This window comes from Alosa sapidissima, chromosome 19, assembly GCF_018492685.1.
Source record: "Alosa sapidissima isolate fAloSap1 chromosome 19, fAloSap1.pri, whole genome shotgun sequence".
NCBI lineage: Eukaryota > Metazoa > Chordata > Actinopteri > Clupeiformes > Clupeidae > Alosa > Alosa sapidissima.
In genome coordinates, this window is record NC_055975.1 from 2,649,487 (window position 1) to 2,665,293 (window position 15,807).

The window sequence follows — 15,807 nt, forward strand, 5'->3', positions numbered from 1 at the left end:
ATGGTGACTGCATCGAAACTGGGAAATGGTAGTGAGTGCTTTGCGTGGAACTGTTTGAAGCACGACCAAGCAGTCCAGTAGGACTGCATGGTCCTGGGTGCGAGGGCTTGAAGGGCTAGGTCGGCCGTGATGGGCTGAAGATAGCTGAGGGGGTGGTTTATGGGAAGATGGTCTCCGAAAGGCTGGGGAGTGGAGTAGGGTACGGGTCCGCCTCTGGAGCCGAGCTTCTGAATCTCTGGAATTTAAGACGAGAGAGAGAGAGTCAGCAATTCCATTGTGGCAACCGGGGACGTGCGCGGCTCTTATAATAAGCTGGTAGCTGGCTGCTATCCAGATTAGACGCCTAATAAGAGGGGAAAGCGCAGGCGATTTTGAGCTTGAGTTATTAATGACGTGCGCTACGGCTTCGTTGCCGTTGTGGATTATCACACTCTTGGAGGTCCACTCATTCCCCCAGGTAGGGCCGTGATGGCTACGGGGTAGAGTTCGAACACGGCTGACGATTCGTTTCCAGTTGTTAGCTCTCTGAACTCTAGTGGCCACGGGGATGCAAACCAGCGCCCTTTGAAAAAGCCTCCGAAGCCTGTTGAGGGGGCTGCGTCGGTGTACAACTGGAGCTCTTCTGGAGATGATTGGCAGTCGTCGTAGAACATGCACAGACCATTCCATTCGTCTAAAACATCCTCCAGAGTTTGATATCGGCCAGACACTGGGCATCTAGAGATACGACGTCTTCGAGAGATGGGGTTGCTGAGCGCAGTTTAGGAGATGCGAGATGAAAGGGCGGCCCTGGGGAATGAGTTGGCTAGTGGACACTCGACCGCGCCGTGACTGGGGCTATTGCAGAGGGGACGAGATGGCTTAAGTCCTAGGAAAACGCGGTTATGGAGCTCCATATCGAGCGCGCCCCAGTAGGGGTTTTAGTTCCAGAGGCCGACTCTGGCAGCGCATTTTGCTGAAAACAGCCGGTGGTAGCCTACGTATGAAAATGAGCTCCACCGTAGGATACGGCTAGGCCGGCGATGATGGCCAGGTAGTCATTTAGCTTAGTCATTTGCGTCGACTGGAGAACACGAAACAGACGACTTCTGTGTAGTTGGTAAAAGCTACGGTGAACTCGGGAAATGACAGGGTTTTTGATGCTGGGCCAGAATTTTTTTTTTTTTTTTTAGAGAAAAACCAGTTCGCCGCAAACTAGATCCCGGTTATGAGAGGGAATAGGAAGGGAGGGAAGAATGGTAGAAAGGTCTACGTCTGCACCTGACAAGATGAGGTTCCTGGTGGACGCTGTGACGGGTGGTGGTTCGAATGCTGCAGCGTGAGGAGGCGGTGGCAGGGCCTGTGCTGTGGCTAAAGAATAGTTTTGCTGCCGGAACGGGACGTCGTGGTCCGAAGCACTCGCTGAGTGCTGATGACCCGCTGCTGCGGGCTGGTCTAGCGCGGAGCCGGGGAAGAGATGGGAAGGGAGAAAAGGGGGGAGGGAGGGAGCGGTCGCTGACGCGACCGGAAGGGGAGCAACCTGGGACAGGGTCGCGGGAAGTGGGACGGGGAAGGAAAGAGGGTTAGGGGGGAGTAGCGACGCTGTCGCTATCGGCGCCGACTGAGACCAGGTGCTCGCTAACTCATAAGAGAGATGGGGAGCTAGTGAGGTGACTCTTCGAGCTGACGCTTCGTGAGTTGAGGCGTGCTGTACAGACGTGGCTCCCGGAATGGAAAGGGGAGGGGGGAGAGGGGGGAGGGAGGGAGCAGTCGTCGGAACGACTGGAGGTGGGGCAGGCCTGGACCGAGTCCTGGCTAGGGGAGGTGGATGGGGGAGGGAAAGAAGGAGTGGGGGGAGTAGCGACGCTGTCGCTACCGGGGCCGTCTGGAGAAATGGGGTTGGACCCGGAGATGCGGCGGGAATGGGCCTGAGCCGCTGACGTGGCAGTGGCTGTGGCTGAAGCAGCGGAATGATACGCTCTGAAGTGCTGTCGGCGTGCCCGGTTCGCGAGGTGGCTGGTGGTGTGTGCTTCGTCCGGCTGAATGGCCGGCGGAAGGAACCGCGTCGGGATGCCAGAAGGAGCAGCTTGCTTCCTGGTCTGGGGAGGAAAACAAAGTGAGGGAGCGGGAGGGCGAAAAGACCGGGTTATCCGACTGCGTTAGAAGGCGGAGGAGATGGAACTTCCTATCCGACATACGGAACGCGATGCCGCGGGAATGGAGAGTGCTGCGGATGCGAGCCACTGTCCAGTGGGTAGGGTCAACGCCTTGCTGGCGCTGGGTGGATTTCCAGTTCCATGAGAGCTGTCTTGTCAATGCGAACAATACGCAGACTGAATGATTTCGCGAACGTCGGAGCGTGTGACGTATGGAAAAGGAGGTCGGCTTAAATAGGCCTACCCTGCGGCGGCAGTGGGTGAGTTAATTGCTGTCAATCATCCCGAAGGCTCCACCCGAACTTTGTTTATAAAACATCATTTAAAGTAGGGCTACATATCAAGGAATATGTGCACACACTAGGTGTACACTTTGTACACATAACAAACTGTTCCAGCCAATAATCGACGAGATGCAGGTTTAGGAGAGTTTCTATACACAGGTTTCCCGTTTACCAACAAAACTAGACGTACGCGCAGCCGTGAGGCAGAAGACGCTTGGTGGCCGTCCACAACGTTATAAACTTAACCTAAATAGTCGGCTGCTGTAAGCTACAATCGGATTTTTTTGTATACCCCTGTTGTCTCAATTATAATAACATCTCATTTCAGACTATATTTCAAAGTTTGACGTTCATTTGGATTATTAATATATCATCGTATTTTGTCATATTGGGATATTGAACATATTTAACATTCTCTAACCATCGTGATTTCGAATTGGTGCAGTTTTGAGCACAAAAACTCATTTTATTCTTTTGCTCTTTTGCATTGCTCTATGCTGTTCTATGGTGCTTTCTGTCTCTTGGTTGCGCATGCATGTTTTCGTGATGTTTCATAGAAATCCATGTATTGTGAGGGAGAGAGTAGCGAGGTGGCCCTCTGTTTTGTTTGAATGTCAACAGAAGTGACGTTACCCAACAGAGCACCTTTAGTTGAATATAAAGGAAAATACATTCTGTACATACGTTTTTTTAGGGTTGCCAATAATTGCGGGCAATGTGTTTTTGTTAAAAAAAATATTTATTTCTTTATGAGATGTTCCTGAGATGTTCTTTATGAGATGTTTTCTCAGAATAAATTTGTTTCCCTTCACGGTTGAATTTTCCTCGTTGTTTCAAGGTGAGATTACCATGTATGTCACCAACATATTATTTGTTATACCTGTTTTTAGTCAACATTGCCAAAGGTACCAAACAATTCTGGAGGGTACTGTATGACACCTGATATTGAATTTTAATTTCTGCCGTTTGTAGGCTACTGTACCTGAAGTTAGGCATGGTTCTGGTTCTCATAGTTTTAACCACAATACCTGTCTACCAATAGTTTTAGTTAATAAAATGAGCTTTAAATCCCTGGCAAGTAAACATACTTATCAGTATTTAAGTACATTTAAGTATAAGTACCAAGTATAGGCTAGATATAATTAAACCTTTATGTATACTAATCAGTATAAGCCAAGTATACTTTGTATATCTCTGATCGGTGCCCAAAAAGTAAGCTATAGATACTTAGTCTAAAATAAGTATACCAACAGTGCAATTCCATAAACTTCTTTTTGGTAAGGGTAACCAGAGCATTCATCTTCATTTCTATCATCCTCTCTCCTTATCTTCTTTTCCTAATTTCATTCTTATGCTGGTCACATTAAGTATAACTGCTACTACCAAGACTGGTGAAAAGACTTTACCCTGTTTTGAGTCTGACAGGCTGTGACAGCAACGTTCCTACACGAACAGCAACTTCTGAAGCCCTTTTTGGACGGGATTAGTTTTACGTGGCGAGATGGGGTAAAGTAATTTTACCACAGGACGTCTGTAATATAAATGTCCAATTTGCACGGGATTAAGAAATCTCTGTATTCTACCAGAAGTGGAAGGGGTAACTCGATTTATGCATTGCCATTACCTCCCTGTCGCCATGTGCGTGCGTGCTACGCTATTTCCTGATATCGCATTCATAGATACAACATGCTGCCAAACCAGGCAGAATTACTGACATGGAGCATTCGGACAGGACTAAAATCCCCGGTAATAATGACTTTACCCCACGTCTCCACCTAAAACTAATCCCGTCCCAATAGGGCTATTTTACAAGTAATAAGACTTGCTCAGAGTGTGGCAGAGGTGCCGTTAAGCCAATTAAGAGTTTAGGTGCAATCAAAATTATTTTGTAACTCTTGCCAAAATGCAACCTAGGGTCTTGTTGTGGATGTACCCAAGTCAAACTATCGTTTAAAAGCATAATTACACCAGAAGCGCCACTTTTAAGCTTGACCGTATTGTCATTTTCGAGTCAAATGGCCTTTTGAATGATAGTGGTTAGGGCACTACTATTTTGATGCATGGTCACATCAAAATTGCTATTTTTCAAACACTAAGAAGGCTCGACACAACATGAGACCTTGATTGAGGTATCACCAGGCTCTCTAGGCTACACATGACACAAGATGTTCACAACCTTTCTTTTTAGTCAACTCTGTGTACACAAACAATGATCTCAATGCTTAAGTTCATGTGTAGAGACCCTAATGATACTTCGATCAAAGTTTTATGTTGTGTGGAGCCTTCTTAGTGTTTAAAAAATAGCGATAGTAGCGTCCCTAGTAATCCCATTCAAAAGGCCATTTGGCCCGAAAACGACAATACGGTCAAGCTTAAATGTGGCGCTTTCGATGTAATTATGCTTTTAAGCGAATGTTTGACTCAGCTCATTTCCCATAGGCAAAATTCTTATCAACTTTCTTACAGTATATAGGCAAAATTAACTTGTTTTTCTTTCTAACAGGGTGTAATTCTACAATTCCGGATTATGGTGTGTACTCTTTTATTACATCATATTTTTTACATACTGGGCATGCACACTGACTTACAAAGCATAACAGCATAATAGCATTTTAACTATTCCCAGAAATAGCAGCACTGAACAAACCTCAGCCATGGCTGCCAAATCACATAATGCCCCTCCATTTCAGAATCTTTCATGTAGAGCCCGACCGATAAAGGATTTTGAAGGCCGATACCGATACAAATATTTTTTTATTTAAAAATCCGATATTCCGATATATCGGCCGATATATATATTTATTTATTTTTCAGAAACGCGCAACAAAACATTAACAGATTTCCCTAACATTAGTTATTTGTAGTTATTTATGAGTATTGACTAAAATAATATGATAATGCATTTTAAAAACAAACTTGTTTATTTTTAAATAATATTGTCACAGTGGAACAGAGGAACATCGAAATATATTAAAGTTCTGATAAATAAAATTTATAAAAATAGAAACTTAAGATATGAAACTTAGTCTTTTGAACAAAAACACAATAACAACAACCAAATCAAAGTTACCAGTATTAAAAGACTTGGTAAGCTTCTTAAATATAACTTTGAACTAAGACTTAATTACAAAAACAATGATGACATTATTACTATCATCATCATTTGTATTATCATTAAACAAGATAAAGGTCACTCCTAAATGTTTGAGTGTGCGTGTGTAATAATTAGTCCCTATTGCCTTATAAGCTACCTTATAATTACAATGTCGGCTTGCTTATCCCTTTACCTGCACTTTTAAAATTATTTCCATCAAGCTACATCAAACCATTTTCAATCATCAGTTGCTGCCTGCCTTCTAAAACCTACTAGCCTGGCGGGCCATCCTATATCATTGAAATGTATAGTCTGGAATCGAACCATTTACCTCGCTTAATTCAAGGGGCGGGCAGAGAATTGTCTTTCAAACTGCCTAGGCATGCAATAGGCCAGCGCTACGACCCTATCCGTATCCTGTCGGCAAAACGGCAAATACATCCTTCTTCGAAAGGAATTACTTAAGTGCATTGTATTGCTCAACTTTCAAAGAAAAGCACAAGTCCAACTCCTCCAAAGTTGACGCCAACGCTGATTCAAACAACCGCTCTTCGTTAGCCATAGCCACCTTCCTTGTTGTTCACCGTCACAGGACTGTCGTTATCCTGTTAAGCCCACCTTAAGACTCTCTAACAAAATAGAGCGCTGTGATTGGATGAAGTCCACGGCGTCAGCCAATAGAAATCCCTATGGTTTGATACTAGACGTACAGGCTGAGCAAATTAATTTGCCGCCGCTAGGGTGCGTCTAGATTTCTAGGCTAAAAACCTACTATTTAGTGATCTAAATCCATTATGTAACTCGTTAATGCTGCGGCTGAACGACAGTCTGAAACGCACACTTGGCGTCATTGGATTTCACACGTGTAAAAGAAAAGCTAACTTTTATGCACAAGCTACGTTTTGCACAAGCTACGTTTGATACTTTTTCTCTATGTCTAAATGTTCACTCCTCGCACGTCTAACTTACATTTTACAATGCAAGGACTGTAACTACAGATATACTAGTTATAAATACAGTAATCATTACTTTATTTAGGCAGAATAAGTTCGTTGTGGTTTCCAAGCTCATTAATGTTAACGTTAGCGGTCTTCCACTGATATTCATGGCATTAGCTAGCTTTGTGGTTAGCTAGTCTATGATGATCCATAATTTAGCAATGGATAACGTCATACTGCAAATTGTAAAACATACGCTTTCAAAATAACAGGCCGGGGAGAGATGATACGTCTCACTGCTATAACTATAAAGAAATACATCTTCAGTCACATTGTCAAAAGTTAAAAGGACAGACAGTCAACTACACTGTAACAACGTAACGTAATTACTAGCTAATTCCGCTTCACTCTCGACTTATTTAACAGCAGCAAAACTGGACATTGTTTTCACGAATTTTGTCATGCTTATTTGAGTTAAGAGAACTGATGGGGATGTTCTTTTAATTGTTATTCAAGCTTTCATTCAAGTCTCGTGATCAAATCACCATGAACACACTTCATGATCTCACTCGCGGATAACTGGTTCTCTCCCGACTCTGGCTGGATCATCAGGTTGCAGGATGTGTGGCGCGTTATACACAAGGGGGCAGGCGAACGTTCGGAGAGCGTAGACACTATGGTGGATCTGAGGCTAAATAGTAGACCAGTACACCTAGCCATCCCCATTGAAGCCCATTCAATTTTGGCACCACTTTGACATCAAATAACGTTACAGCTGAAGCGTTTTAAGCCTTTATATGAACTTTTTCTATTTCCGGAGTAATACAACATTGTGTGATTGGCGTCATAACCTCGTAACTGACTTACAGACTGAGTAATAAACTTTTTTTCCGAAATCAATGCTAAAGTGACGTAATAAGCATACAGCCAGAGCGGGTGAAAGCGTCGCACAGGAGCAAAATAACCGTATTCTCTGGATAAGAACGAAAGCATCAGAGCACAACATTTCAGCAAAGTTTTGATGGATTGACAGTAGCCTAGGCTATGAATGTGGCGAGTGCTGTTTATATTAAATCACATTTATCTACGAACAACTAGGACATTTAGAACAGTAATGTAGACATGGTGGTAACGAAGTAAGTGGTTACATACCCAATCTCTCGGTGCAGCTATCACAAGAGTTACACAAGTCAGACTACGTGCCTACGTTACATTTACGTCCCCTGAGCCTGCACAGAAAGCCTCGTCGACCAACAGGAAACGGTTGAAATCACCCGCCTCGATTGACGTCTATGTGATGACTCTGTCCATATCTTTTACTGTCTATGGTTATACACGAGTGTTGCCAGCAGGGACGGTGTAGAGTGCCCTCTGGTGGACAAACTATACAACGCCAACACTCATGACATGGTTGAAGGGTGTTTCGTCGTTTTTTTTTTATATTTAAAATATTCATTTATCGGCCATTATAAATGCCGATACCAATAGTTTGAAAAATGCCTAATATCGGCCGATAAATCGGTCGGGCTATACTTTCATGTCCATCTATTGGGGGCATTCCACCTTATTCTGAAACCAGTCTTAACTGTTTAAACCCCCCAAACAAAGTGAATGTTCTGGAGTGGCGGAGTCAAAGCCCAGACCTCAATCCTATAGAAAATCTGTGGCTGGACTTGAAAAGGCCTGGAATACCCTTCCGAATCCCTTTTAACAGGTTCTGACCTCAACGACCTTCTGACCCTTTCGCTTTTACGGGACAACTGCAATATCATCCTCCCGTTTTGTTTTTAAACACTTTATGCATGCAACACACTCTATTGATGACGCATCCTTGGTTCCGTTCAAAACTGGTGGAAATGCAGGCTGGTTGTCAGGGCACATAGACTCAGGATAAAGATTCTGGATTCAATTCCATGTTCAGGTTTATTTTCAGGTTTAAGACGAAACAAAGGCAGTTGAAGCAGGGACCAAATCCCAGAAAACACAGAATATCAGGAATAACGTTAACTGAAAAAGTCCAACTTAACAATTCACCATCTGAACCACAGTGTCTGAAGAGAGTAGGGGGGGAGTCCGACCAGAAGAATGTAGGTAGAGAAACCCTGGCGTTGTGGGGACAAGCGTGGAAGAACACAGTGACACAGTCCGTGCATAGGAGTGCTTTGCGTCTCTATAGACGAGGACAGACAGAGTGGAGTGTGACTGGGCTTTAAGTAGGCAGAGGATAATAGGACACAGGTGCTGGATAATTAGTAAACAGGGGAATTGGATTGGGAAATTGCAGAGTGAGGAGTGGGCGTGGCTGGTGATGGACCTGGTGTGGTCGTGACACTGGTTCACTAGATAGTACGAAGATTTTTAAAAAATCTGAACAGAACCAGTTCAAGAATTCATTCTCAATTGGTCGAGGGAGAAAGTGCACAGACACACAAGTGAGCGGGGCCAAGGAAGACCTGCTAGGGTCGTTATACCAGTGACCAGGGCTCGAAATTAACTTTTTTTCTCAGTGTCCCCCAGGTGTCCCGAATTCTACTTGGCTCTGATATGTCACTAGACATTAAGAAATCATGTTCATTTCAAATACTTATATCACTGACAACAGTAGTCCGGCCAGGATATTGTCATTTAAAAAAAAGTGAAGTTGCAGCCCTCAACTGATGTTGATGTTGTGTTTTGTCATGTCATATTGTGTTTTGGCCTGATGTGCCACCCTCCACCTATCACAAAGTCAGTAGTGTTTCGGCATCTGGGTTGGCAACCTCGAGTCAGAGGGGTGGGGGAGGGGATACACCGATCTACAGTAATTTGAAAGTGATTGCAGTAGATAGATAGATAGATAGATAGATACTTTATTGATCCCCAGGGGAAATTCAAGTACCAGTACCAGTTTTGGCCACAATCTTACATATGGTTCCTTTAAATGTCATTGTAATTTATTTGACGCATGCTCGCGTTTAAAAGTGTCACGCATAGCTGTCCCCGATGTTACAGCAGCTCCTTGTGGAAACAGCAAAGAGTGCACATATCCCAGATCTCTGCCTCACCAGAGCCTTACTGTTTATTAATAAAAAATGATATAGAATAAAAACATCTGGAATCTATTTATTTCAGCTTAAAGTTGGCTACAAAGAGCATTCATAGCCTAGAGAAAACGATAAATTTTTATCTGCAATGTTCCAGGAAGATAGGCTATTTATAGGCTGTCCCTGTTTGATCACAGGTCCAAGAAAACGCCTTAGAGTGGATATAACATCAATGCATTCTAGTTATATTTAATGTACTTTCTTTCATGTTGAGTTTTGCTTCCCAGCATGCATTGCGATTCATTTAGTATTTTTGGCTATTATTAGTTTTTAATATTTTGAAACAATATGGCTTGAACAATTTAGCTTAGGCTAGCCTAGGCCTACTCTGATGATGTTTTGAACAATATGCTACGGGATATGCCCATTAAAACGTCGTATTAGTTTATTAAGAAAATGACGCTGTAGATGTGAAAGCAGCACATCCTAGCCTGGTATAAAGGTCCATGTCTACTCATCATTGATGTAATGCATCAGGAGGATGTGATTTCATACATGCGTGTAAGTAGTCTTTGAGGTAAGTGAAGATGGATGTGTAGTTGTAGACAGGTCCAAGAAAACGCCTTAGAGTGGATATAACGTCAATGCATTCTAGTTATATTTAATGTACTTTCTTTCATGTTGAGTTTTGCTTCCCAGCATGCATTGCGATTCATTTAGTATTTTTGGCTATTATTAGTTTTTAATATTTTGAAACAATATGGCTTGAACAATTTAGCTTAGGCTAGCCTAGGCCTACTCTGATGATGTTTTGAACAATATGCTACGGGATATGCCCATTAAAACGTCGTACTAGTTTATTAAGAAAATGATGCTGTGGATGTGAAAGCAGCACATCCTAGCCTGGTATAAAGGTCCATGTCTACTCATCATTGATGTAATGCATCAGGAGGACGTGATTTCATACATGCGTGTAAGTAGTCTTTGAGGTAAGTGAAGATGGATGTGTAGTTGTAGAGCAAGTCATAAATGCGTGTTCTGCTTCTCTCCTAGCAGCGATGAAGCTTACAGGATGTAATACCATACCATATCGCGTTTCATTTTTTTTGGCGCACATAACGTCGCGGGCATAAACGTTGCGCGCATAACGTTGCGGTGACCATTACAGGACGTCCTCTCAAAGTCTCGTGGACGTCTTTTAGACCTCCCGAACAGAGGTCCGCGGGACGTCAAGGGAACCCTACACAATGTCAAGGAGGTGACGTTCGCCAGGGGACCTTTAGGGGACGTCGCCAGGACTTTGTTTTTTGTTTGTGTTGTTTGACTATTTTGTTTACTGGGCAGCTACCCATTACGCCAGGTCAAATTTTGTATAATTTTATTTAGACAAGAAAGATACGTTTAGATTCCCATGTGAACAGTTTAGGAAAAACGTACCTATTTTGAAATTTGCTTTGCCATTTTTCTACTCTCCCAGAGTTGTCACAGACATCATTCTATTGTGTCCCGGAGGTATTTTTTATGGTCCCCGGGACGTCGGAACATCGTTAATTTCGAGCCCTGCCAGTGACAACGCTCCACTTACAGTACAGTGATCACCGATCGCTTGCCCCTTTTGGACAGCTATTCATCTGCTATGGGATTCAGGCAACTGGCTGTGCACTATCGTAACAGAGGCTATCCCACTGGCTGGTTGAATGGTTGAAGCCATTACTCTGGTGTACAAGAGATGACCATTGGTTAACATGTTGTGTTCTCCTTCAGAGAACTGAGGTTATATTCATATACAGTATATATATATATTTTCATATATAATATATTTTCATATATAATATATTTTCATATATAATATATTTTCACTGGACCCAGGGATAGTACCACAGGACAGAACTCAATGCTAAATCACACTTTATTTATCTCAGAACCTTGCATGTCAATCAATTAGTTTTGAAACCCCCAAAAGACAGTGCAGTTAAGCAGTGCTTAATTTGTGTGCTCTTCTGCCTGGTCAGTGTAAAGAAAAGTAAAAAAAAACATTATCAAGTCCCCACTGCCCAGAGCACATTGGACAGCACCTAGGTGCTAGCTGTTAACACTAAACAGATCTTGACATTACAAAGCAATTCTGGCCAATCAACATGGAGATGAGTCATTTTGATTGGATGTCATGCTCTAAGACCCACAACCTTTCCTGAAACCGGATTGTGGACGACACCTTTGGGCAACGTGGCCTACTGGTTAGGGCTCCGGACTTGTAACCAGAGGGTTGCCGAACCCCGACCAGTAGGAACGGTTGAAGTGCCCTTGAGCAAGCTAACCCCTCACTGCTCCCCGAGCGCCACTGTAGCAGGCAGCTCACTGCGTCGGGATTAGTGTGTGCTTCACCTCACTGTGTGTTCACTGTGTGCTGAGTGTGTTTAACTAATTCACGAATTGGGATAAATGCAGAGACCAAATTTCCCTCAAATTTCCAGGATCAAAGAGTATATACTTATACCTTTAAAGAGTCATTGAGACACAAGTTTCAGAACAATTCAAATTAAGCCATAGAGTGTGTGGGACTAAATCAAATCAAATGAGCAAAGTGTCTCGTGCATGAAATAAAGCTATTGTGCTGCTAGTGGGAACATTGGGCTGACCCACTGATGTTTTTGTTAGATGGTTTTGATCATGATATTAAATGAGCAAATCGATTTTGCCTCATTATTAAATTAACTTTTTGTTAGACTGAAGACTTAGTAGTCTACTTGCCAGCCCATAGAGCCCCATTGTCGACCCGGAAATTTTGAGTACACCAACATTTTATGTTAGAAATATGGGTCCACAGCATATAGAAACTGCCGGATGCTAACTTGCATTTTTTAGGCAATTTGCATAATTCAGAAACTGTTTGGCAAATTTGTACAATATTGGAGTGGTTTAAATGAGGATGCTGAATCTGACAGTTTCACAATTCAAAATTGACATTTTGAAACAAATTTGGATTAATCTGGGTAGATTTCTGAGAATATTTAAATGCTTAATATAGTAGACTGACATTTACAAATCAAGAGAGCTCAAAGTCATTGGTGTGAATATTGAGACACAACATTTGGTAAATTTTGTTTTACGTCAGCTTGTGCTTTTTGCTGCAAAATACTGTCATGGACCTGTGTCATTGCTGCTGGTTAGCTCTGCAGGTGAAATAACTGCTGGATGTAAATGTAACTTCCATAGAACTGTGAGGCTCAGCCCTCCATTCACTTAGACTCAAACAAGCAACACAAAATGGGAGAGGAGTATGCTAATTTCACTAGCACATGTCTTTGGGCACTAGGAGGGTTATCAAACGCACCAGCTGGCTAGCATTACATAAAGGAGGATGAAATAAAGGTTTTCATTAGGATTATTGTCTCAATCCATGTTGATCAAAAAGATAAAAAGTGTATAGCCATGATTATGATGTTCATATTTCACTTACATCTCTCGGGGTGATCTGCATAGATTGAATGTAAGTGTATATAAGTGGTTCTTTTGAGTAATGTACCTAGTTGACAGCTACTTGTATCGCAAATATGCCTCTTTCGGGGGACTTTCGGCTGCAGTCTCGGGCCGATTGAAGGCTCTGCCTTTGCCTCATGGGCCTAATGGCGACTATGGTACGGCCTATATAGAGGTGTCTGCTGAGCTTGCGCCCTCAACCCCATACCAAGGTGGTGGTTACTCGGAGGCTTCACAGAGACCTGTGCTGGTGGAGAGATCCAACCAACATCAAGGAGGGACGAGCTATTGGACCTGGTATTCACAGACATGTCCACAGCAGGCTGTGGCATCAATGGAGTCTGATCTGGTGTCCGGGTGTCCCAGCACATCAATGTCCTGGAGTTGAGGACTGCTCTGCTCAACCTTCTAACCGAGGCCAAGGGGTCAGCATGTCATCCTCAGGGCCAATAGCACAATGGATGCCTCTTATATCAACAGGGGGCCTGGGTTCTCCAGCCCTCTGCAAACTGGTGACCATTCTGTGGTAATGGACTCACCCTTTTATCTGCTCCCTCAGAACTGTACATGTGCCGGGGCCACTGAGTTCTGCAGCAGACATCATGTCAAGACTGAGTCCAAGCCTAGGAGGAGTGGAGACCTCACCCCCAGGTGGAGGAGGAGATCTGGTCTCACATCAGCAGGGCAGAGGTGTTTATGACCAGGGAGCTGAAACATTGTTGCTTTTTTTTCATTGGCTTTTCTTCTCCCCGAGGGATGATGGTCCTTCCGTGACTTGGGAAGCTGTGGTGCAGTCATGGTCCCAGGTTCTACTGTATGCCTTTCAGCCATTTACTCTCCTCCAGCCTCTCCTATGCAGGGTGCAAGTGGAGCAGATGAGGCTGGTTCTGGATTTCAGCAATACCATCCTGTTGGACGGTCCCCTGTGAGAGCTCCCTCTTTGGAAAGACCTGTTGTCTTAGGCTAGCAGGAACCTGTTCCACCCCTTACTGGTAGGGCTCAGGTTGGTCGCCTGGCTCCTGTAAGTGACAGACTATTGGCCTTAGGTTTGCCAGGGCCTGTGGTGCAGACAATGCAAGGCCTGTGTGACATCTACAAGGGCAGTTTACTTTTACCTATGACGGGTGTTTATGACTTGGTGTGAGGCATGCCGGGTGGACTCCTACTTGACCAGTACATTCTGCTCTTCCTGGAGTCCCAGCTGGAGGCATTTGCTATTACTCATTCATTCATTCATTCATTCATTCATTCATTCAACCTTTATTCATTCTCGGGTGTAGCAAAGATACTACTCGGCGAGGCGTGGTAGCAGAAATCAAGGCTGTTGTATTAGGGAATACGCACTTATTGAGGAGGGCTGCTCCCTGATTGTCTGGTTCCTTAGAAATGCCTGGATGTTCACGGTGCACAATAGTAGTCCACCCTAACCTGACTTTCCTGTCCTGTTCATGTCATGTTTGTGGCACTATGGTGTTCTGGATAATGGGCTGCATCATCTCCTTGTGGGGTGCTTTAAAGAGTTATGAAATATGCATAAGAGTGGAGAGATAGTCTTGATATGATAGAGAATGTGTGGTTACTTTTAAACCTTGGTTCTCTGAGTGAAGAGACTGTATCTACTCTATCTAGGCTTCCATGAATCATGTTCCGATCAAACTATCAGAGATTTTACACCAGCATAGGTGCTTTATACATTCAAAATGGGCTTGAACAGGCAAGACGGTGTGTCTTAAAGTTTATCCACGGACTTTGACAAGCAGAGGGGTCATATCCCTATGCATGTGGAATAGTCTCTTCACTCAGAAAACCAAGGTTACAGTCACCACACATTCTCTAACCACTACACCCTCAACACCCCTTTGGTACCTCCAATAGTCAGTCACTATAGATATGGCCTGTGAAAAATTGTGTTCAGAAATATCTTGAAATACTTGAAATATCTAAATTATTTCAAATACATAAGTTATTGTCATCTAATATTTTTCAATTACCCTAAACCTCATCAAAATCTGCCTACCAGGAGTGGAAATGTGACCACCCCTGGTTTAACTTTAGCCATTTTGAATTTTGGAATGGTCGTGAATGGATTCAGCACAATCATTAACCCCAGAACCACTCCAATATTGTACAAATTGGCCAAGCAGTTCCAAAAATATTGTCAATATAGGTGATTATGCTAATGTATGCAAGTTGTGCTAATTAAACAAATAGCCCAACATATGAAAGTTAGCATCTAGCAGTTTCTACATGCTGGGGACCCATACTACACATTTCTAGCATAAAACTTTGGCGTGCTCAACATTTCCGGGTTCACCTGTTTGGCAAGTAGACTATAGTGTCCCTTAATGTCATTAAGTTATTATTATTTAATGGCTGACCTTGATGCCTCTCTTCTACAGGATGTGAATCTGTCATTAATTCCTCTGTGTGTGGAACTTGGTCAAAATATGATAGTGACCGTTGTGGAGGTGAGTTTAGACTGTTTGTTGGTTGTCCACGATGGACTCATGGGTACAGGCACATTCTTTTACTATCATAATGAGACTGGATGCTATGCTTACCCCTCCAAATAGCACAATATAATGTAGATACTGTATGGCATTATACTCTTTGTCTTGTTACAAAAAGAATGCATATAGATGATTGTGTGTGTACAGCAGTTAATAGTTTATTAACTCATAGTTCTATTGACAGACCTGCAGGCAGACTTCATGCTGAATACAAGCGTGAACAAGGCAGACAATAGCTCATGTGTGACCTGCAGAAACCCAGTGCAAGTACCTGTGGGTAACGTGAAAGTGAACCAGACGGAGCTCTTCCATAATGGACAAGTGAATGCTGACAAAGCCAAGT

The 15,807-nt window shown here is 43.2% G+C and overlaps 1 protein-coding gene across 2 annotated transcripts in view; it reads left to right on the plus strand.

Moving 5' to 3' along the window:
• The window catches only part of LOC121693483 (adhesion G-protein coupled receptor G2-like), a 41,827-nt gene that overhangs the window by 16,593 nt on the left and 9,427 nt on the right, over positions 1-15,807 (plus strand). Inside the window, exons 6-8 of one of the 2 annotated variants that reach the window (XM_042072907.1) lie at positions 4,923-4,949; positions 15,354-15,422; positions 15,649-15,805. In XM_042072907.1, the coding sequence (XP_041928841.1) occupies positions 4,923-4,949; positions 15,354-15,422; positions 15,649-15,805 (253 nt within the window). The remainder of the gene's footprint in view (positions 1-4,922; positions 4,950-15,353; positions 15,423-15,648; positions 15,806-15,807) is intronic. The other variant, XM_042072908.1, reaches the window with a different exon arrangement.